This window comes from Homarus americanus, unplaced genomic scaffold (assembly GCF_018991925.1).
Source record: "Homarus americanus isolate GMGI-L3 unplaced genomic scaffold, GMGI_Hamer_2.0 scaffold43009, whole genome shotgun sequence".
Lineage (NCBI taxonomy): Eukaryota > Metazoa > Arthropoda > Malacostraca > Decapoda > Nephropidae > Homarus > Homarus americanus.
Genome location: NW_024749207.1, coordinates 23,156 through 48,342, shown reverse-complemented (window position 1 = coordinate 48,342; position 25,187 = coordinate 23,156). Strand labels below are relative to the sequence as shown.

Genomic DNA, 25,187 nt, shown 5'->3' with positions numbered 1-25,187 from the left:
TGAGAGACACAGAAGATGGAGAGAGAGAGAGGAGAGGTGGGGAGAGTATGCTGGGTAAAGACAGAGAGAGGAGGAGAGGTGAGAGAGACAGAAGATGAGAGAGAGAGAGGAGGGGAGAGGGAGACATAGGAAGAGAGAGGGAGAGGCAGAGACACAGAAGGAGAGAGGGAGGAGGGAGAGGAGACACAGAAGACAGAGAGAGAGAGGGAGAGGTGAGAGACACACAAGATGAGGGAGGAGAGGAGGGAGGAGGGAGGAGACATGCTGAAGATGAGAGAGAAAGAAGGAGGTGAGAGACACAGATGAGAGAGAGGAGGGAGAGGTGAGAGACACAGTAAAGAGAAGAGGGGTAGCTCAGGTGATCTTGTTTCCTAGGAGACCTTTATGAGGTTTGTTCTTAGAAATTCCCTTTACCAGATGTTATGACACGGATCCGTCCACATAATGAGAGAGAGAGAGAGAGAGAGAGAGAGAGAGAGAGAGAGAGAGAGAGAGAGGAGAGAGATTGTTATTCAGGGAGATAAATCAGAAGTCTCACAACTGTAGTATTACAAAATTTAGACCAGCGCCTGATTGCCGTCTGTGTGTGAGTAGTTTTTTATTGTCATACAAACTGCGCGCCTTAAGCAATATCGCTGTTTTTCGTGTTTTGTCATATGTAAATATAAAGTGGGCCCCATAGGTATGACTGTTCGTTAGGGACAGTGTGGATACATCACACTGTTTAATAAGTCTTCTATTTGGTAAACAAAGAGGCAGCATGGCAGGTACTGCACTCGGAGCGCCCGGGAATCGAATCACCGACCCCTGGAATGAATAAAATAATTAATTCGTTCTCTCACAGTTTCCTTTATTATCCGTTGCTTAGACCACCTCTCCTACCCTCAGTTACAAAGTGTCAATATATTTTCCCGGTAAATACTTTAGAAGAACCTAACACTATTTTTTTTAACTATGGATACAGTAAATTAATTTTTATCTTTCGTGTGTAAAATTTGGTCACATGCATAACGTTATACAGTTGTGGTAATAGAATTTATGATGTATATTTCGGATTTTTCAGTAATATGACGTGAGTTAAAGGTGAACCCTGGAGCTGTGGTCCATTACGAATGTTTCAGTATTTGTGATTTGTGGTATTTTGTTTTGTCATGTTAGCTCCACGTTAATCATTCCCAGCTAAATGTGATACACGGCTACAGTTGTCATCACTAATTCAGGTTTTAACCACTCTGCCGCAGGATGCCTTGTCTCGTATACTCCACATAAAACCAAAACTTTTTATCGAATTCAGTGACTAGTTTAATGTCGCGTGTACTGTACATCAGATAACAGAAGCTTTATCCATAGGTACATAGTGTGTTGTCTCGTAAGTTGGGATAAACGAGGGTTTTTCACCACAAGGCAGTGTTTAGAAGATCTTGCCAACCACATAGTAACTCCTAGGATACGGTCACTAGCAAGGCAACACAAACTAAACACACAATCCAAGAGACGTAACTCTGACCTTTGTGTTACTTGATCAGAGAGGCGAGTGTCTTAATGTTGGGGGAAGAGAACATCTTCCGTCTTCAAGAGGATGTGGCCAATGGTTGTCGGAAGTAGTCTTGGGTGTTTATCCATTGTCCACAACCCTCATTCTTCCCACCAACCCCCTGCTGACCACCAATCCATCCTTCCCACTGCTCCTACCTTCCCACTTCCATGTAAGGGGAAAATGTGGGGTCAACTATTTTTTTTATATCGAGTTTGAAACTTTTCTTAGGTTGTGTCTAGTTCATTATACACACAAGTATATACAACGATATATATTGTGATGTTTGAAGTACATAAAATGAACATAATTGTAAAGGGACACACACACACACACACACGCACACACACACACACACACACACACACACACACACACACACACACACACACACACACACACACACACACAAAACCTCACATGGCGGCCACATTTAATGGCCCACAAATTCACACTTTCATTTTGAGAAAATTAAAAAGTTTGAGGATTTATTGCTGGCGGATATGAATGCATGGGAGGCCCTCCGCAGAGCCTTAATGGGTCTTTCATGGGGCGTCTCCACATAGTCTTAAAGGGTCGTAATGGGGCTTACGTGGCATGGCTTCCATCGAGTCTTAGCGAGTCTTATAATTATATACTGTAGGGGGTATGTCCACGTGGTCTTAATGGGTCTTTATAAAGGTAAAACGAAATATCAGTTCGTCTTTAGTCTTAGTTATACATTTTATGTATGTATTTATGTATGAATGTATGTGTGTGTGTGTGTGTGTGTGTGTGTGTGTGTTTGACCAGCAGGGGATCTCAGAGCAGCAGTGGGCCCCAGAGGGACGGCACATAGGCCCACTGGCATGTGGACACGTCCTGGCCCCTATTAATCACTGCCCCGCTGCCTTGCGGATTAACCTTGGTAGGTATAAGGCTACGGGAGTAAACCCCGAACTTAAAATCTACGGTGAAGCCCTGCATCAGGCAGACATGCTTGCAGTGCTCCAACAAGACCCCAACGGCGGTATAGGCAGAAGGGTGGCCACCATGGGAACCCAACGACTACACTGGTGGATGAAGGCAATGCATGATGGACAGGCTACTAAGGCGAAACCCAAGAAACTGGGCTATCGGCAGTTCACTGCAACTCTCCCTCTCCCAAGTCGTTGCAACACTTGCACCACTGGACCAGGAAAAGGGAGAGCCAAGATGTGTGGTTGTAGCCTGCACTCCTGCCTCACCACATAAATCAACTCATGCGCAGCCATCATCCAGCTCATCATACTTCTCACCATCATCAAAACCCCTATACCACCAAAATTCCTATGGTGACGGACAAGTGGCTACGGGGACAGTCAGAGATGACTGCCGGGAGTCTCCAGTCACAACTCTGCACATGGGCGGCACAGATAAGATGGTCGTTTATGTACTGGGATCTAGGCAGCAGTGCAATCCGGTCCTGTCTATGCGACTGAGCAGCCCTTTCGAGAACCCCCACTGCTCACCCCACATGGGGAGGGGGCTAGAAATGGTGCCCTAAACATAGCCTGCCTAAAGAACCAACCTGACTGGGCAACCGCACCCAGTAATGTCGTCCTTATGCGGTCGAAAACACAGAAAAAATCACAGATAAAAAAAACAAAAAAACTATGCAACCTCTTATGGTAGTTGCATGAAATGTCAGGACCCTTCTGGATACTGGCACAAATGTGCGTCATGAAAGAAGAACTGCCCTTGTGGCAAAAGAGCTGGCTAGGTAAAACATCGACATAGCAGCCATTAGTGAGTTCCGGCTCCCAGACGAGGGTCGACTCACAGAACGAGGATCTGGCTACACCTTCTTTTGGAAGGGTAAGCCTGCTGCAGAGATGAAGTTGGCTTTGTTATCCGCCAATGTATCCTACATTGGCTAACTGAAATGCCTGTTGGGATGAACGAGCGCCTCATGACACTCCGAGTCCCACTGAATCACTCACGTCATGCTTTCTTCATCAGTGCATACGCCCCAACACTGGTTGCAGAAGATGACATCAAGGAGGTCTTTTACGCCGACCTTGACAGATTGCTAACCTCTATTCCCAGAGAAGATAAGGTTGTGCTCCTTGGTGACTTCAATGCCAGAGTTGGCAGAAATGCTGACATTTGGCAGGGAATCATTGGGAGAAATGGACTAGGCAAGTGTAATCCCAATGGCTACTCCTCCTCAGCAAGTGTGCTACACACAACCTCACTATCACCAATACCTTGTTTAGGCAGGCCGACAAGTTCAAGGGTTCGTGGCAACACCCACGATCCAAACGCTGTCATCTCATTGACTACATTATTGTCAGAGAAAGAGATCGCAGAGATGTTCTCATCACCCGAGCCATGTGTGGCTTAGAACACTGCCACACTGATCATCGGCAAGTCAGAGCCAAGCTCTCACTTCATGTCGCCCCAAAACGACGAAGGCAGCAAGCCTCAAGAAGAGGTTGTAACACTAAGCGTCTGGAGGTTCCAGCAGTAAAACATGCTTTCAGAGAGCAGCTCGAACATGGGATGATAAACAACCCGACAACAAACAAACCAAATCCCAGTGCTGATTGGGGTATTCTCGACACTGTCATGACAAAAACCTGCAGAGACCCTCGGCCAGATCGAAAGCATACATCGGGACTGGTTTGATGAAAATGACCCGGAAATCAATGTACTCGCCAATGGTAAACGTACTGCTTTAACTGACTTGCAGAACAACCCTCAGTCTCGAACCAAAGCTGATACCTTCTGCAAGAAGAAAGCGGCGGCCAGTGCGAACTACACAATCTAAAGAACGACTGGTTTAGAAATAAAGCATGTGAAACGCATAAAACATGCAGATCAACACAAGATGCACGATTTTTTCAAGTCCACTAAAACAATTTATGGGCCAATCACTCATGGTGCAGTCCCCCTCCGCTCATCCGACGGTAACTACCAAATTAAAGACAAAGACGGCATCCTTCAGCGCTGGAAAGAACACTACCATTCGCTGCTCAATTCAAACACCGATGTGATGTGGATGTCCTAACTACCCAGCAGCAGGTCACTCAGCATCCAGAACTGACCCAACACAGCTATCCTCCATCCCTGGATGAGGAAGCTACTGCCATCAAACAAATGGAAAATACAAAAGCCTCTGCTTACCAGCCGTCTCCACTCTCTCCTGGAGAATATATGGGAATAGGAGGAAATCATTCAAGCTCCTAAAGATGCTTCCATTGTCAATATTTATAAGAACAAGGGAGACCGGTCAGACTGTGGCAACTACCGCAGGATCTCGCTGCTGTCCATAGCTGGCAAGATTATCGCCCGAGTCCTCCTAAACAGACTTCTTCCTGAGGCGGCAAACCTCCTTCCAGAATCTCAATATGGCTTTAGACCATCACGTGTCACCACTGACATGATCTTTGCTGCTTGTCAGATACACGAAAGGTGCAGAGAACAGCGTCGTGACCTGTGCATGGCCTTCATCGACCAAACCAAGGTCAACAGGAAAGCCCTCTGGGGGACTCTCAGCTGGCTGCCCACCAAAATTTATTCCCATTGTGAGGCAACTCCACGATGGCATGAACGGCAGTGTCCTGCACAATGGCACTCAGCCTGAGTTCTTCCCCTTTTAAATGGAGGTAAAACAAGGATGTGTTTTGGCACCAACTCTCTTTTCCCTTTTCTTGGCTGGCTTCTTTACTCTTGCCGGTGCCAATTTATCAGGCGGGGTGGACATCCTTTCCTGGGACACGATTACTCCACATCGTAACGCTTGGAGGAGCACCACACGCGAATGCAGTTTAGGAATCTTTGATGACATGCAAGAGTAAGTAATATTTCACTTTAATGCAAATTAACATTTCTTGTGACTCTTCCAGTGTCTGTGTCTGGGTAGGTTTGAGCTCCATGACACACAGCCTTTGTTCGACCACCATGTCGGCTGAAGGTCCGCCTGAAGTGATTCATAAGGGATACTACTAAGCGGGAAGTGCTAAAATATATACTGTACTGTGTATCACGCGTCCGTCTGTACTTAATATACGGGGCACGAGAGGAATAAGACCCCAGTCAACTCAACCCAGTGAAGATTAGTGATCAATAGGATTAAATAAGGATCCTGCTCGTAGGACACAAGTCATAAATGATTTACAGATTTAATGAGGTCGGTATCGTTTCCTTAAATCAGTAAAAAAAAAGAATGATTTTGTTTTATTAGTAGTACACGTTTACAGGTGCCGTAGGTATACTCTCCAACTGAATAATGTTGGGGTCAAGCACTATGAGCAAAGATTCCAGACCTCTACTGAAATTCAAAAGTTCATTTTCTTTCACAGCGACCGAACCATTACCGTAAACATGATATTGCAGAGGCATGGTGGGCAAGGTGGAGGCGGGTAGGTCAGTAGGGGGAGGAAGGTAAGGAAGGAAGAAGGTAAGGAGAAAGTTAGAGAAAGAGGAGGGTAAGGAAGGAAGTTTAGGAAGGTGAAAGGGAGGAAGGAGGAGTGTGGGAGGGGGTGGGAGAGAAAGAGGAATGGGAGAGGGTAGGGAAGGAGGGGGAGAGGAAGGAAGTCAAATTTATAATAGGATAGTGAACTAGAGATACTATGAAAGACGCATTAATAAAAATACAGGCACAGAGATAGAGGAGGAGAAGAAAAAGGCAAAAGATAACAGTAGCAAGAGGACGAGAGAGGAAGAGAAGATTGATATTCAAAAACAAAATAAATACAAAGAAGAGAAGGAATGAAGAAGAAAGAATAAAGAGAAGAGAGATAAAGAGAGTGAGGAGGCGAAGGGGACACAACAGCACAGTGTACCATCCATCACCCAACACTCGGCTCTCACTCTTGTCGGGAATCACAAACTAATGCATTATTTTTCGCCAAACTTCCTGATGTATGACAGTCCCACAACGCTGTCGTCACTGAGGAGAGAATTTAATGCTCTCTGAATATGGTATTTTTCTTGGTGTTTGTAAATGAATTCTGAAGGATTAATCTCGTTTATACAAGTTCTTCTCACTGATTGAAGGACTGTCATGTTGAATTGTTTCCAGAAAGAATATAGAATTGAAGTTGTTTGTGTGTGTGTGTGTGTGTGTGTGTGTGTGTGTGTGTGTGTGTGTGTGTGTGTGTGTGTGTGTGTTACAGCATGAATCAGGAAACATGCGTGTAGGGGCAGCTGGTGGCCGTGTTGAGTCTGGGCGTCGTGGATAATTCTCCTCACTCCAATCCATGTTGACGAGAACCTTGTCCAGTGGCACCAGGGCCTTGTATAACCTGTGAGAGCGAGAGAGACAAAGATATATAAATACTGTATATATATAAAGAGATAAGGTAGTTTACTAGATTCATAGGTAGATGGACAGGCAGACATACAGAGAGAGAGAGAGAGAGAGAGAGAGAGAGAGAGAGAGAGAATACTAGATGTTTATCTCGATACAACGTGAGGCAAAAAATCACACGAAGGAAAACGTGAATAATGTCTAGGTGAAGGAGTCTGTGTCTGCTCGTGGCTATTTCTAGTAACTGGTCGTGAGAGTCGAAGATTTGAAACATGAAACACTTGTAGGAAAAGTTTAGGCTCACAACAAATATGCCATGGATAAAACAAACGTTGGATTTTGAGAAGAAATGGTTGAATATGATTGAAAACAAACAGTGTACAAGAAGAAAAGTGAGAATTTTCCTGAGAAGACTAAATAATTTTGGAGATGATTGAGAAATAAAACAACACTGAGAGGAATAACTTTGTCACCTGGTTGATTGAGAAACTTTTAGAGGATTGTCAAAAGATGAGGACGATTGTATTACTGATGACGCCAAGAATTAAATTTGATCCAGTGAAAAATATTTGATTGGTGAGATGTGAGAAGATAAATTTTTCAATGAAAGAGAATGAAAGTTTAAGGAGTATGAAGGATAACATTATCGAAAATATACTTAGCCACATAATAATGTACCTTAATGTAATAAAGTAATGCCTGACAAATTCAATGTTATTTTGTTCTTGTTATAATGTTCAGTGATTTTCTTTACTGTCAAAATTTTTTCTTTTATATTTTTAGGTGAATATTTACTTCACTCTCCATCGTAACTTCACTTCCCCTTAAAGCTGTCAACATCATCTAGATTTACCTGTACATATATTTACTGGGAAGAAATAAACGACGGCAAATACTCACCTGAAGACCATAGTTGCTGACGCCTAGGAAGAACATATACCATCAATGGCCGCGCAGCTCCTTTTGCTTCTTACAGTTAATATATAGTAACAGCTGCACCTCAGTGTTAACATAAGAACATAAGAATGGTGGAAACTGCAGCTGGATTATTGGCCCATACTGAGCAGTCCCATTTACACCCCCTATCGCTCATATATCTATCCAACCTATGTTTGAAGCTATCCAGCGTATTCGAGTTAATAATGATGTTTGGTAACTTATTCCACTCATTTAAAACCATTGTTACGAGTTCTCTCCTGGTTGGATAGTTTGAGTACCTTAGTAATGTCCCCTTTGTTTAGCCCTGACTTCCATTTATACACCTCGATCGTATCGCCCCTCACTCTACGTCTCTCGAGGGAGTGCAAATTAAGGTGCTTTAACCTGTCTCTGTACTCAAGGTTCCTAATGTCCGGGATTAGTCTTGTCATTCTCCTCTGAATTCTTTCTAGGGATTCTATATCCATTCTGTAATACGGTGACTAGAATTGAACTGCGTAATCCAGGTGAGGTCTCATAAGCGCAAGATATAGTTTTAGTATGACCTCGCTAGTCTTGTAACTAACACTCCTTTATATGAAACCAAGTACTTCTCATTACTCCTAAATCTTTCTCACAGTCGGTTTTCTCTATAACATCGTTGTTCATCTGGTTTCTCTGTTTACATCTCTTAGACTAAGTACTTTGCATTTGTCCACTTTGAATTTCATCTGCCATTTTTCAGACCATTTGAAAAATTTGTTTAGATCTTCCTGTAGTTTTGCGGAGTCCACGTCAGATCGAATTACACGCCCTGTTCTAGTGTCGTCAGCTAATTTACTTATGTTGCTGTCTACGCCGATATCTATGTCGTATATGTATACAGTATAATAGATAATAATGGTCCAAGTACTGAGCCTTGGGGTACTCCACTAGTGACGTTACTCTAATCGGATTTAGTGCCGTTTATGCTCACTCACTGTTTCCTGTCCTGTAACCACGCCCTAATCCATTTTAGAATATCTCCTCCAATGCCATGAGTCTCCACTTTTCTTATTAGTCTTTCGTGGGGAACTCTGTCGAAGGCTTTGCTAAAGTCAAGATATACCACATCATAGTCGTGCCCCTCGTCCACTGATTCGAAAACAGCTGAAAATAATGTTAATAGATTAGTTAGACATAACGCCCGCTTGTGAAGCCATGTTGCGAATCATTGATCAACTTGTGCTTCTCCGAGTGATTTCGAATAGAGTTTGACATTATTGCTTCCAGTAGTTTGCCAAAAATTGATGTTAAACTGATTGGACGGTAGTTAGAGGATAGTGATCTATCTCTCTTCTTGAAAATCGGTATTACATTCGCTATTCTCCAGGATTCTGGTGCGTACTACACCCGTTTTTAAGGACACGTTAAACAACTTTGCTAATGGCATTTTCAGCTCTTCCCTACATTCCTTTAATACTCTGGCAAATATCTCATCGGGATCTGGTGACTTATTAGGCTTTCATTTGTCTATTTGCTTACTAACATCGTTACTAGTCACTACTATCTCGCTTAATCTATTTTCTTCGCTACCTCTGTATATAGCCGGCGCCCTGGTGTACCATGTTTAAATTTTCGGGGGTGAAAACTGTTGAAAAATACATATTCAGATTATTGCTCATTGCTCCGTCGTTATCAGTTAGCTCGCCGGTATCTGACTGTATTGGTCCAATCTTTTCTCGTGTTTTAGTTTGATACATATGAAAGAATCCCTTGGGGTTTGACTTCTCCTCCTTGCTACCTTCAGTTCATTATTCCTCTTTGCTTTTTTTTATCTCGGTCTTAACACTACTGGCCAATACCTTATAATAATCTCGGCGGTAAACTTCACCACGATTTATTCTCCTACCTATAGCCTTCCTTTGTCCAATAATGTTCCTAATCTGCATATCAGTATAGAATAAATTTCTGTAACCTGCAATTTGTTATTCGACAGGTTTGTGTAGTAGACGTAGTGACCTCTTTGACGTGTTTAGGTTTTAACTTCCTGCCTAATTTAGTTTTGTCATAATTCCTAACACTATTTCGTGTAACTTTTCACTTGTTTACCTGCCCACTGCAGTCTCCACCCCGTGCTCATATGTTCTCCCTAGAGGGTTCTCAACCAGGGGAATTCAGGTTTTCAAGGGGGAAACTGATTCGGGAGCAAGAGATGTTCTGATGAGAAATCAATCACAGAATTTTGGCCCTTGATGCGCGATTCCTACCCAAAAAGTGGCAGAAAGAGCTATCCGTGCATTGCTTCCGTTTGTGTCGACATATCTTTGTGAGTCAGGCTTTTCAACTCTGTTGCAAATTAAAACGAAGCAACGTAGTAGATTAGAGGTAGAAAATGACCTGCGTTGTGCCCTTTCAAGCACTCCTCCGCGTATCCCAGAATTGGCGAAGAAAAACAATCACAGGTTTCTCATTGACTGGAAATCTTCATCTGAATAAAATTAATTAGAAATTAAGGTCATCCTGGTATTCGATTGAACTTTTTTGTTTATTGCATTATGCTTCAGCTTGGTCTGTTAAGTAATTCATTATAAATAAAAAAAACTATTTTTACTTTTATTCAAGTTTTATAAATCCATCAACATTTTCTAATTGGCATTTAATTTGTACAAACTCCACTTTAAAAATAATCCATGTAAAATTGTAAATGTATATGTACTAATATGGAAAAAAGAAAAGATTTTCAGTATTATATGCATATTATTTGGAATGCACTTGGAGGCAGACAATCTTGAAAGGAGGGGGAAATGACATTCTGACATATGAGAAAGGGGTGCATGGGCAAACAAGGTTGAGAACCACTGTCCTAGCAGTTTAAACACCTATCACTAGCAGGTCTACGGACTTGGCGCACCCACATTCAAACACAACTTTGACATCTATTGAACTGCCCTCTCGAGAGAGCCACCAGCCAGGTTGCTACACCCCAGCCCTAGACAGATGTACTCCCATCCCTAGCATAAAAGGTCCTTCTGCCGTAAAGATTGTCCCATTTGTAACGAATGGGACTACATTGACTTGCATTATGTGTCAAGACGGCTGTTGACACCAACTGCCCTTGACAACCATTCATTGCCAACTTCCTCTAGGCAGGGCACCACATATGATAGGGATCCCTCCTTCACCCTAATACCGGCCAATATCATTGCCTCCTTCACTGAGGCAGATAATGGGTTTGTTCCCATTACCAGACAAGATACTGTTCATCCTGTGGAGGTGCAGTAACAGCAGTGTTAATGGTGGAGGTGAAGTCAGTGTTAATGGTGGAGGTGAAGTAACAGCGTACCTCAGTGTTAATGGTGGAGGTGCAGTAACAGCGGTACTCAGTGTTAATGGTGGAGGTGCAGTAACAGCGGTACCTCAGCGTTAATGGTGGAGGTGCAGCAGTAACAGCGGCAATTTCAGTGTAAATGGTGGAGGTGCAGTAACAGCGGTACCTCCTAAAAGATGAAGTGCAGTAACAGCGGTAATTCCTCAGTGTTAATATTAAAGTTGAGCAGCCACTGTTTAATGAAAACAGCTGGAGTGTTGGAGGAGAAGTTACAGCAAAGTAGTTGTCGGTGACTCACGTAAAGTGTCAATAACTACACCCATTATTGAGGAGTATTGCCAGAAACCGACTCTGTGTGTGTGGGAGGGGGCGAAGTTAATACTACAGCTGCAAGCGTCAAAGAATTTGGTTAACGCACTGCAACTGTTACAATTGATTATATAACGATTATAACTCATTTTGGGTGACGGACAGACGGATAAACGGACGGGAATAATGAAATACTATACTTGTCTCTCACTGCATCACTACCGGCCCTCACACAAATATTACACGCCGTCAGAATTTTTTTCTTTTATGGGAAAATAAATCTAGAAACAAATTAAAAATAAATGGATGAATTGTTAAATGTTCAAATAATCTGATTTAGTTGCCACCCCAAGAGGAAGGAGAGAGAGGCGAGGCTGGTGCAGTAGTCCTCGGTGCAGTAGTCCTCGCTGCAGTAGTCCCTCGATGCAGTAGTCCCTCGGTGCAGTAGTCCCTGCAGTAGTCCTCGTGCAGTAGTCCTCGGTGCAGTAGTCCCCAGTGCAGTCGGCTGCAGTAGTCGCTCGCTGCAGTAGTCCTCGCTGCAGTAGTCCCCGGTGCAGTAGTCCTTTCAGTGCCCTCGCTGCAGTAGTCCTCGCTGCAGTAGTCCCTCGTAGTCCTCGCTGCAGTCCTCGGTGCATTAGGTCCCCTCCTCGCTGCTGCAGTCCTCCGCTGCAGTAGTCCCCGCTGCAGTATTTCCTGCAGTACCGCCGCAGTAGTCCTCGCTGCAGTAGTCCCGGCAGCAGCGTCCTCGCTGCAGTAGTCCTCGTGCAGTAGTCCTCGCTGCAGTCCTCGCTGCAGTAGTCCTCGCTGCAGTAGTCCTTCGCTGCAGTAGTCCTCGCTGCAGTAGTCCTCTGCTCCAGTATGTAGTCCCTCGGCAGTAGTCCTCGCTGCAGTCCTCGCTGCAGTAGTGCAGTAGTCCTCGCTGCAGTAGTCCTTCGCTGCAGTAGTCCGTCGCTGCAGTAGTTCCCTCGCCGCAGAAGTCCTCGCCGCAGTAGTCCTCGCTGCAGTAGTCCTCGGTGCGGTCCTTCGCTGCAGTAGTCCTCGCTGCAGTAGTCCTTCGCTCACGCTGCAGTAGTCCCGTGCAGTAGTCCTCGCTCAGTCCTCGCTGCAGTAGTCCTCGGTGCAGAGTGGTCCTCGCTGCAGTGGTCCTCTCCTTTGCAGTAGTCCTCGCTGCAGTAGTCCGCTGCATTAGTCCGTCTGCGGTAGTCGCTGCAGTAGTCCTCGGTGCAGTAGCTGCAGTAGTCCTCGCTGCAGTAGTCCTCGCAGTAGCCCTTCGCTGCAGTAGTCCCTCGCTGCAGTAGTCCTCGCTGCAGTAGTCCTTCGCTGCAGTAGTCCTCGCAGTAGTCCCTCCGCAGAAGTCCGCGTAGAAGTCCTCGTGTAGTAGTCCTCGGTGCAGTCCCTCTGCAGTAGTCCTCGCTGCAGTAGTGCAGGCTGGTCCCGCTGCAGTAGCTGCAGTCCTCGGTGCAGTAGTCCTCGGTGCAGTAGTCCTCGGTCCAGTAGTCCTCGGTCCAGCATTCCTAGTGCAGTCAGTCCTCGCTGCAGTAGTCCCTCGCTGCAGTAGTCCCTCGCTGCAGTAGTCCTCGCTGCAGTAGTCCTCGTAGTCCTCGCCGGTGCAGTAGTCCACTCGGTGCAGTAGTCGCTGCAGTAGTCCTCACTGCAGTAGTCCTCGCTGCAATAGTCCTCGCTGTCCTCGCTGCAGTAGCGTCCTCGCTGCAGTAGTCCTCGCTGCAGTAGTCTCGCCGCAGTAGTCCCAGTCCTCGCTGCAAGTCCCTCGGTGCAGTAGTCCTCGCTGCAGTAGTCCTCGCTGCCCTCGCTGCAGTAGTCCCTCGGTGCAGTAGTCCCTCGCTGCAGTAGTCCCTCGGTGCAGTAGTCCCTCGGTGCAGTAGTCCCTCGCTGCAGTAGTCCCTCGCTGCAATAGTCCCTCGCTGCAGTAGTCCCTCGCTTCAATAGTCCCTCGCCGACGCTCTTCTCATAATTAAGTTTCTGTTTTTCTGATGGTACAATTTTCTCTCCAGGACAGTCTGCTAATGGATGTTGGGTCTTTTCCCTCCTAGTTAAGACCCACTATGATGTAACAGTAAAGTGAGAGTCAACGTGGCTGTGGTCTTGCTTTTTCAATTTGTTTGGCTGTTTTTATCGCCTTGTGAGTGTGAAAAGAAACTAGTATAGATGGTTAATGTTTGTGAGGAACTGAAGGTGATAACGTTTCATAGAACTAAAACAAAATATAAGTAGCAAAGCTGATACAAGAACAAGTAGCAAAGATGAGACAAGAACAAGTAGCAAAGATGATACAAGAACAAGTAGCAAAGATGATACAAGAACAAGTAGCAAAGATGAGACAAGAAGAAGTAGCAAAGATGATACAAGAACAAGTAGCAAAGATGATACAAGAATATTGTTCCCTTTCATCATCCTGTACTTGTGGTTATTTTAAATGCTCCTTCACCCCCAAAAAATGTTGCACATAATTTCTCTCCTTCCCCTTGTTATTATTTCTTCCTTTCTCTTGGTTACACTTTTTCTCATTATATCTTTTTGTTGACTTTTAAATACTGATAGTTAGCTGGGGTAAACGGGGCGATGCTCACCCTAACTGTTATAAACAAAGGGTTGGTTAATTTGTTTTTAATTATTCAGTTGTGTTTTTTTTTTTCAAATATATTTTCTGAGGAATTCTGAGTAAAACCTAAAGAGCCTTGAGGAAGTAGAGCTGGTGGAGTGATCAGAGTCCAGATTTTGGATTCCTTGTGAAGTTGTCTGGGTAGGAGCAGGTGGAAGAGACATTCCACCTGGGCTTTATATAGCACAGTCATGACCGCGACGTCACGCCTGTACTGTAGCGTCTGCTGAGAGACTCCGGCCGTGGACCAGCTCCCAGTCCTGCTATGAGTCTTTTATCTCACTCCTCCAACTGATCCAGACGGTGGATCCGGGTGCCAGGAGAGTGACATTTTAGTAACCAGGAACTGAACGTGACTGACTGTAGTCAATTGAGAGAGATATTTCCACATGGCCTGCCTTGTTCACTGATCCGGTAGGCAGTGTTCTCTAGTAACCGTGAAAACAATTGTTCATCAACGAAGAAAATCTGCCATGTTTGACCCCAGGCAGTTATTGCCTAAAGGCGTTGGTTGACTGGGTGTAGCGCGGGGACTCGCTCCCCCCTGACGTAGGTGAAGCTAGTCGTAGGTATATGCCTCAGGACCCCTACACCAGACTTTATGCCCTGTGGTACACCGGCTACTGTAGGGTGATTTCTAGAGTTGTGGTTTGCATAAGTTACCGTCTGATGAGAAGGCACCAGTGCCATACCAGGCCGAAAGGCTTAGGAATGTCCATTCGTTTGTATGTCTGTTTGTGAAGGATTTTGCTCGGGCATCTGAGGACTCTCGTCAGTGGAACCAAACTAAAGCATCTTCCTGACAAACTCCCGCTGAGGGATATACCTCTCCTACAGAGTGAAGATGCGGTTACTAAAGGCTGCGGTTTAACTGTTGCCGTTCCTTCAGGTATAGCCTCCCCACTGGTATTCACCAAATCTGACCGATTGATTGCCAGTCGCCCTTATCCCATAGCTACATAATGAGGATGGTTTGACCTCTCACGGACCACTGGAATGGCCAGCGAGGTGAGGAGCGCTGTGTGGTCATGAGAACCGAAGCGGCCTGACTTAGAGACGTACTGGTTATTAAGAGGTGTGGCAAGTCTGTCACTACCCCAGCAAGATAGCACCCAGAACTCTCTCTCTCTCTCTCTCTCTCTCTCTCTCTCTCTCTCTCTCTTTTTATCTATATACACTAAACCGAATACTTTATTTGCATTAAGCGAATCAGGACAGACTTGATGGAGACATAATAGTCGTGCTGGGGAGGACAGGGAGACAGGACAATGATAAAAGTGTTAAACTATGAATGATATAATCTTACGCTATTGGTGAAGCGAAGACTGGCACTAATAGTCTTATCTACTATTATGTATGTTAAAATAGGTACATTATTATCATCATCATCATCATCATCATCATTATTATTATTATTATTATTATTATTATTATTATTATTATTATTATTATTATTATTATTATTATTATTATTATTATTATTATTATTATTATTATTAGTAGTAGTAGTAGTAGTAGTAGTAGTAGTATTAACACACCGGTATCATCAAGTAACTGTCGTCTCCTCAGGACGGGTTCGTGTTGGTGGGTTCAGTGGCTGGTCAGCGGTACTGGTCGTCAATGCTCAACCTTCAGTCCACTATTACCTCCGGCGTCTTCACCCCCGAGGACCAGCAGGTGAGAGCATGGGTTACTTTGTGTGGTTAACCTCTTGAGGGTTAACTTATTGTCCTCAAAGGGTTATCATGTGCCATTAAGTATTGATGATTTAGAAAAAAAATGTTTAAGGAATGTGTTATTTAGTTAAGGTGAACTTACTGGCTCAGCTCTGTTGTGGATGTGTCATGGACAAGACCTGGCGTCTCTACTGTGGGTGATGCTGAACTGAACGTGTTGGGTTTGTTTGCTGTGGTTTTGTCTCCCCTGCCCCCTCCTCCCCCCCCCCAAAAAAAAAAGATCATAGGAAACAATTGAACATAGAATTAGACTCTTAAAGGTGTCTATTTACACATAAAACTCCTCTGACTGAGTTGAGATTAGAACCGAGAGACTGGTTTAATTACCTGCCATTGGTTACGTGCATGAAGATAACAATGTTGTGTCTCTGTTTGCTGCAACATGTTTGTCCTTCATGTTTTCCTCCAAAAGGTCAGATGCTGAATTTTTTCTCTCAGAGTATTATTTTCTCTTAATTTCCAATAAACATGGATTTTCTTAATAAAGTTCCATAAATTCTATTAAGACTTGTCTATCTAATGTAGACTCGGCCATGAAACTCATTTCCGCCTGAAATTAATCGTCGCACTGAACAAACATTATGACACAGCAGCCTGCACAGTCCAATGTGTACAATTTACACTTCAAGCAGCGCCTTAACTAGCACAGGTCAGGCCCTATGCCTGCAAAAACTGGGCCCTTTACACCAAATTTACACCTAGGAAATCATATCTAGTGTAGTGGTAGTGGATGAACACAGACCCAAGATGTCATAAATTTCACTGTTGGATGCTAATAACATGGCAGGTAGTACTCACTTCCAGATCCAAATTAATACAAGTCTCCCTCAACATTAATCTGGTGGCAGTCACTCAGTATTGTGTCTAACGCATTGTATCTCGTCAGGTGTACTTCGGGACGACGTCGGGCATGGTGATAGTGATGGACGTACACGGGGCCATGGTGTCACAGGTGCCCCTCTTAGACGACACGGCCATCACCGACCTGGCCTGGTCCTGCCCCAAGTTCAAGATGGAGGAGAATGAGGAAAACAATACGAAAAATTGTGAGTAAGAGACAATACAGTCATAACGTTAAAGGTTATTTAGATACACATCGTTTACTTTATTACGTTTTTCAAGAAATACTGTACTGTGTTATTTATAATGTACTAGATGACAGCACAAACATTTTAGGGACCTGGTAATCTGAGTTATTAAGGACAACTGTGACAAGGTAAGGGTCACCGCAGCCTTAGTAGTCTTATTCCTATCAACCTTGATTAGGGGTGGAATGAAATAAAAATTACTAAAATAAAATTAAAAGAGAAATGGAACAAAATAAACCCGTTTTTAATGAAGGGTGAGTCTTCTGGGGAGCCATGTGTACATGAATCCTTGATTAGGGTTGTTTTCTAATTCTACGGGACTGTACTGTACTGTATAGAGGGTTGGGTGGGGGGTGTTTTTGTGTAGTGTTAGGTGAGATAGTTTAAAATTTAGATTATATATTATACAGACCTGTACTCAGGTGTACTGCTTATTCTTTAAACTAAACACAGTGAGCTTGTGCGTTCACTACCTCTACTTGTCTAACGCCGCCCATGGCAACACATGTGTAATGGAGACGACACAAAATACTGTATTGTTAAACTGGAAACTTGATTTAATTAAGTTTACGTAAATTGTGCCAATTAACGTCGCTAAATAATTTATATTTATTTATTGATGCTATTATTATTATTAAACCTAACGCAAGTAACAACCCCAACCATAACGCGAAATTCTCATCGATGTTTCTTTAGTCCAGCCAAGCTTTGTGAGTAAAACAAAACCTGGGTATAGCTTTAAGAATTCTTGTGCTACAGCGGTTAACACTCCTAGTTCCCACACGGAGGTCTTGTTTTCGAATCCTGGCTAGTGAGGGAGTTAGGAATCAAACCCGGAACCTCTGCGTGGGAACCGAGAGTGTTACCACGGCGCCATAAGGACAGCAAAGACCAATTTATTCATCGTTATATTTCACACAAGTCCTGCTCCTTCGTCTTATTCTTAAGCAAGGAAAGTTTTATCTCTTATAATTTGTAATTGTTGATGGAATGGTGTAATTAATAACATTGTTGCGCGCTTAAAGACCTTAGTTTTGGTCGACACAAATGGTCTGGTAGATTCTGTAGATGCTGTTCTCATATTTTGTCTTGTCTTTACTTCTTTATTCTCTATAGTTAAGTAGTCAGAAGTCAAACACTTGATGTATAGAAAATAAGACACTTCTGGGAATAGGTTATGCAGCGTTACAAGTTGGAGGTCTATGGTAATCTCCACACCTCCGTTCAAGTCCTTTCCACGCCGTCAATCCGTCGCTTAAGTAATCAACGATCGGAGGTGATGTGTGCTGAAATACGACCTAGTTAGGGGGCGGGACTAGGTCTGTGATTACGTCTGGCTGTCTTTAGCAGATGGAAGGAAGTCGAATCCTGATATTACAGTAAACTGATACAACATCCGTTTGACCAATATGTAATGTACAGTCAACAGCATAAATTCTCTCCAACCTTCCAAGTATGATATGAGGCAGGTGATCTGGTAACACTGTTTGGGGACGAGTCGGCTGATATGCTTTAAATGGCTAATTATTTAAGATATATGATCGAGGATTGATCAAAAGTACATTTTTTTGTTTATAACACAATTAATATTAATGTGTGAAATGTGGGAAAATAATCAGAAATATATGACATTGCTGCACGATGATTCATGACTGAGGATCCAGACGAAAGATTATTCGTACTGTTGTCGCCACCGAGTATTTTTCATGCTTAGTGACACATTCATCATACAGCGTTTTCAGCAATAAATCTGAAGCTTCATAAAAGCATTGCATAATATGTCACTTATACGCAAAATGAAGAACATGAATTGACACTGTGTGATTCTTGAATATCTTTGTTAACGTCAATTCCTTCCCTCCTGTCTTCATTCACGTTGTGTTTGCCAGAAAGCTGAAAAAAAAATTGTATGGTGGTAGCTAGAGTGAAAAGAAAAAGTGTTAACTGAGAGCCTTTTTAGCTTCTTCACTACGAGAGATCATTCCTAAACTGAATAAAATCATCAACTATCTTATTCTCAAATGTGTCCATATTCAGAACATTATACAGTTACTTATTTCCTCTGATATAAGTGACGACATGAAATGAAACAGCGAACTTTGGATCTAACTTTAATCAACGACCATGATCTTCCACAAAAACAATGCCCCCCCCGCCCCGCCCCGCCCCGCCCCGCCCCGCCCCGCCCCTCTTTTTATCACCCCATGCATTACTTCCATCGATAAGTCTATAAACGAAACTCCTCACTTCTTGATTTTTGGGGGGTAATAAATGTCTTCCTCGTGAAATATTGTCACGCAATCCTCAGTCAGTTTATAAGTATGATGATTATATAAGAACTAGACTGTCGGACTTTCAGAAAACTCATCAGAGGACAAACGAGAACCTCAACAGCGGGTGGAGATTACATGGACCTCCAGCTTGTAACCCGACATAACTTATTTCCAGAAGAGTTTTATTTTTATACACCAAGAATTTGATTTTTCCTGAAGACTTAACATGACAATATAAGAGAACAGACAGTTTACACCTCGAGATTATAGAACCAGTTATATTACTACACCTTCCGTGGCAAATAAGAAATTGTTTACAAGATGAAGGTTAATGAGATACACTGACATACTCGCAAACAACTCAGCACATTCTAAGAAACAGAATTTCAACCCAAAACAAACAAATGAGCGTGAGTGAGCCTAATCAGGTCTAATATTCTGCCTAATTATGACTGGGATAATTTTCTTTAGCTGGGAACAATTGGCCAATATGATAAACTTTTAAGACAATTAAAACTAAATGGTATGTTCATCAGAGGTAATTGGCCAATCAACATGTAATAGAATGACCGGATGAGTCGATTCAACTTATTAAGAAAAATATAATTTTTTTCCTCTTGCGAGAGTAAGTGGCTGCTAGCACACACACACACACACACACACACACACACACACACACACACACACACACACACATACATATTCATATTATAGCAGTGACGAGGATGCGGTGTAACATAACTCGGGTATGTGCGAAAATCGCCTCCCAGTGCACCAGTACTGTCTCTGTTGACATAAGAAAAAGAACAATTTATAGCTGGCGTTACGTAAATGCTGGCAGGGGATACAGGCAGGCAGTGTTTACTATCAGGCCTTAAATAAGAGATGTGTGTGTGTGTGTGTGTGTGTGTGTGTGTGTGTGTGTGTGTGTGTGTGTGTGTGTATCTATGCGTGTGTGTATCCATGCGTGAGTTTAGGTTCTTGGAAGTGTATCATTGAGTTTGACATTATGTTTATGTATTCGTGTTATTGTTTGTGCATTTGTGTGTGTATGTTTTGGCCGGTGTGTGATGTTTGTGTTTTTGTCAGGGTATTTGTATGGCTGAGTTTTACCTATGGTGATGTGTGTTTGTGTTTTTATTTGTTTGGTTGTTGTCTATGTTTACCTGTTTTTGTTATCTGTATGTTATTGTGTAAACTTGTAGAGGTCTTGGAAAAATAGGCATTAATGAAGAAGATATTAAAATTCTAAAGAAATATTTACTGGCAACGGGAGACTGTAGTGTTAGTAAATAATGAACTTACTAATTGGTTCACAGTTAGACAGGGAGTAAGACAAGGCTGTGTTATATCTCCAACATTGTATAATATATATTCAGAATTATTAATGAGAGAAGTTATGTGACGGTGAAGGAGTGAAATTTAATGGTGTGGCGTATCCTATTACCCACTCCTCTTTCATTACTTCTAGGATATTCTTCGTAGGGCAAAGCGGAATTTTATGAAAAGAAAGACCGCTCTCCTGACTAACTCTTGTTCTAGTATATCCTTCTGGTCCTTAAAACCAAAAACATCAGTAAAAACTTCTGCACTCCCTCTTTTCCTCCTCTCTTCCGACCTGATAACTATATAGCCAGCTTTCCCCCTGATAAAGCCAATCTCTTTGTCACCTTATTTTCCTCTAGCTCCACCTCACACGACTCAAACTCTACCTCTCCTACTTCTGCTCCTCCTACTGAACCTATGCACTTTCCTATAATCTCCACTCGTAGGGTTGCTGGTGTGTTATCTAGGTTGGATGTGAGTAAGTCGCATGGACCGGACAGAATACCCCATCGTGTTCTAAGGGAGTGTGCTGAAATTCTAGCCCCTGTGCTTGCCCGCCTCTTTCGACTTTGCCTCAAAATCCAAACTTTTCCTTCGTCTTGGAAGCATGCCTTGGTTCAGCCCATCCCGAAGAAGGGTGACCATTCTAATCCCTCTAACTATCTCCCCATCGCCCTAGCTTCATCCCTCTCAAAGATTTTCGAAACTATTTTGAACTCCCATTTTCTCCGTCACCTTGGACGCCATTCTCTTTTGTCGGATCACCAGTATGGCTTTCGTCAGGCGAGATCTACTGGTGATCTGCTCTCCTATTGCACCCATCTTTGGTCATCCTCTCTTAGGGATTATGGGGAAACTTTCTTTGTGGCCCTCGACATCTCCAAAGCATTTGACAGGGTATGGCACAAGTCTTTGCTTTCCAAACTTCCCTTTTATGGTTTCTCTTCCCCACTTTGTTCTTTAATTTCCAGCTTCTTTGAGAACCGATCCATGGCAGTTGTTGTCGAGGGATCAATCTCTCGCTCTTTCCCTACCAATAGTGGTGTCCCACAGGGATCTGTTTTGTCACCTACTCTCTTCCTTCTTTTTCTCAATGATTTACTTCACACTACAACTAATTCTATCCATTCTTACGCTGATGATTCTATTCTTCACTCTTCACATTTTTCCTTCCCCCCTAATTCTCAAACTAGATCTGCTTCTAGACCTGATATCATTTCATCTATCAATGCGGATCTGTGCAGCATCTCTGAATGGGGAGGTAGAAATTTGGTTAAATTCAATCGTAATAAAACAGTATTCACCAATATTATAACACTTTTCAAAACAGAAGAACTCCCACCAATCACATTTCAGGACGCAATCATTCTGTCAAATTCTTAAATAGATATGCTAGGCCTCACCATTTCCTCTAAAATGCCATGGAAGCCACACATCCACAACATTGCTAAAGCTGCCTCCCGAAAGCTGGGAATGCTGTACAGATGCCGTAGCTACTTCACTCCTGAGCAGTTGCTTCAAGTTTATAAGGGATTTATTGGTCCGAACTTGGAGTACTGCTCTCATATCTGCGGTGGCTCTTCTTCTGTCCATCAGTTGATAATCTCTCTTCCCTTTCTCTTCACCACAATGTTGCTTCACTCTCTCTCTTTTACAGGTACTTTAACGGGCAATGTTCGGTGGATTTGGCATACTGTGTACCGCCGGCAAGGCCGTGGGCTCGTAACACTCGTCTTGCCGGAGGTGCCCACAGTTTCTCTGTGGATGTCGGTCACACTAGAATAACCCGTTACAGTACATCCTCTTTCCTCACACAGCCAAACGGTGGAATGCTCTGCCTTCTTCTGTGTTTCTATACTCATACAATCTGTCTCACTTCAAAAAGCTGGTTTTCCGGCATCTTCGTGTTGTAGATTAATATAGTATTTTTCTCTTCTATTTTTAATTTATTTTTACTCTTATTTTTTGGCCCCCTAGGCCCTGTTGTGGGTCGATGACCTGTGCCCGGGTGGGCTATTCCCCGTAAAAAAAAAATGCAGATGGTACTGCTCTTATCACGGACAGAGAAGAGGCGTTACAAAGCTGGCTAACAGATTAGTGAAAAAAAAGGTGAAGAATATGGGTTAAGAGTTAATGCTGTAAAGACGAAAGTAATGGTTGTTTCCAATTTGGAAATAAATCATAAAATTAAGATTATGGTAGACAACAGAGAACTCTAACAACTGGAAAATTTTGTGTATTTGGGAAGTAACATTAACTGTGATGGTAGATGTGCGGAAGATATCATATCAAGAATAGGACAAGTACAAACAGCATTTAATAATCTAAAAGACTTATTGAAAAGGAACATTAACTTCAATTTGAGAAAAATGCTCCTGTATGGGTCAGATGAGTGGACACTTTCAGCAGACACCAGAAGGAGGTTGGAGGCCTTTGAAATGTGGTGTAATGGGCGAATGCTAAGACTCAAGTTACACTGACAGGAAAACAAATTAAAAAGTACTAAGATTAGCAAAAAATTTAAAGAAAAATACTTGAAATGAACAAAATAGAAAAGAGATACTTTGGTTATATAATTAAGGATGATGGATAATAACAGAAATATTAATGGGCAAAGTTGAGGGCAGGAGGGCCAGGGGAAGGGAGAGACTGAGATAGATGAATGAAATAATAAAAATTGGTCCCCAGAGAGATACAAAACCTTAGAGAATTGGTAAAAACAGCCTGAGGACGAGTGGAGGACTGTACTCTGATTGATTAGTGTGTATACTGTATGTGTGTGTATATGTTTTGAAGTGCGTATTTGTGTATAAATGGAGCGTATTTAATGAGTGGAGTCTCAAACTGTTGACCACAGTAATATTTTGTAGGAGGAGAGACTTTGATGAGTGAAAGATAGTGATGGTCTCATAATGGTGATATAGGTCTAATTGTGGTGAGTAATAGATCTTTATGATTATATGTTGGCGATCGTGTGAAACATTTAGTAGTAGTAGTAGTAGTAGTAGTAATAGTAGTAGTAGTAGTGGTGAGTAGTGAGTAAAGCTGAGTAAATCTTCTTATAGTGAGTAACAGATAGTAAAAGTGTACTTCATATTGCACTGAGTAAAAGTTGGTGAATTAAGAATATTGATGATAGTGAAAATTATAAGAATAGTGAGTAAAAAAAAAATGTGTAAAATATAAATGGAAACATAATAGTGTGTGTGACAATTGGTGAGACGTCGGTGTGTGTTGGTCTGGACAGTCGAGTATACTAATAGATTCATGAAGGACAAGACGCATGTTGTTCATTATTGATGGTTCTCCTTCTTCGGGGTAGACAGGTGTGGAGTCTTAGTGTGTTGGAAGCCTCGGGACTACATATCACCTGGAACACATCTCGTTGTATAGTACCGTATATAAAGCTCCAACGATAGGAATTTGCATATGATGATTTTAAAGTTTGTTTAGGAAGTGTTTGTCAGCCGTTGGGGTGATTGGCAGTGTGGTGGAGAGAGAGAGAGAGATATTGGTTCCTTTAATAATTTTATGCAGCTTACCATAGAAGGCCTGGCATGATTCAGAGTAAGGCGGTGATTAGAAGTAATGTTGGTTTGTGTGATAGAGAAAAATAAGCTTATTTCATGCTATCTGGTTATTCAAGCTGGATTAAGTGAAAGATGGAAGTCAGGTTCTCTCCTCATATTCAAATATTATGCTGATAAGAGAGGTTTTATTAAGGAAAAGCATATTAAAGTTTTTAACGCGAGGAAGTTGTGACAGGTTTACGACAATGGTAATATAAATTATTTATTCCAACACTGATACAACGATACATGGAACAGCCCTGACCTCTCCCTGGGCGGTGCCAATGTTGTTGAGAGAATTTCAACAGGAAAGATAAATATAATTTTCTTTGGGAGAAAACTTTTTTCTTTCACAATTACAGTGAAATATAGGTAGCTGGAATGATGTGTCGGTAAGAAATGTTAACCTTATCTAGTGTGGATGTAACTTTACGTACACCGGTGTGGAAGAAAGGAAGACAATTTAGCAGTGTAACCGAGACACCTTCCAACTGTATTGATATTATTAACATTTTCTTTCATTTTCTGTTACTGCGACCATACATCCTTAGTCTTACCGTAGTTTTTGAAAGAGTGAAGCGTATCACTAGTATGGTAACACAGGAGGCGAGCGAGAGGAGCCTTTCCATACCAGCACTAGCGGGCTTGTGGCTGTTGACTCGCCTTCTCACACCCACAGTGGTGCCGTTCAATTTTGTCCAAATTTTTATGTCTATTCTTCCCAATAAAAACTCGGCCACAAGGAAGTTTTGGACCTTATGACCATTATATTTAGCCTTATTCAGAAAATACGTCAGAATGAGCCTAATAAATCAGCAAACCTGCAAATAAATCTGTAGGAACGGCGGTACTGTGTTGAATCACTGGTTAGTTGGCGACTAGATGCCCTCCAGGCAACCAGCTTCGTCTTCCAGAGATTGTACTGGAATTCTGGAGTAAAAAGGTGAATGGAAAGGAGAGGCGAACTCGGTGCTTAAAATACTCTTCTAAATGAACTATCAGTTGAAGATTCCGCCATATACGTAAATTTATCGAGAACATAATTAGTAATCATTAATCTGAACATATAAAATTTGTTGTAGCAAGTCCGTAGACTTGCTAGTGATAAATATGCATTAAGAAACATCAAACTGCACTGAACACTGTTGAGTCAAACACCCATGGCTGCTAAATACAACTGCCAGCTCCACTAGCATACTAGTGACTGAAAGTTAGTAACTACCAACTTC

General features: G+C 42.7%; 1 protein-coding gene across 1 annotated transcript in view; it reads left to right on the top strand.

Moving 5' to 3' along the window:
* Nucleotides 1–25,187, top strand: part of LOC121853312 (tubby-related protein 4-like) — a gene marked incomplete at its 5' end in the record, with an annotated part of 46,539 nt that overhangs the window by 14,337 nt on the left and 7,015 nt on the right. The window contains 2 exons of the mRNA XM_042347364.1: nt 15,536–15,643; nt 16,589–16,748. Coding sequence (XP_042203298.1) covers nt 15,536–15,643; nt 16,589–16,748 — 268 coding nt within the window. The remainder of the gene's footprint in view (nt 1–15,535; nt 15,644–16,588; nt 16,749–25,187) is intronic.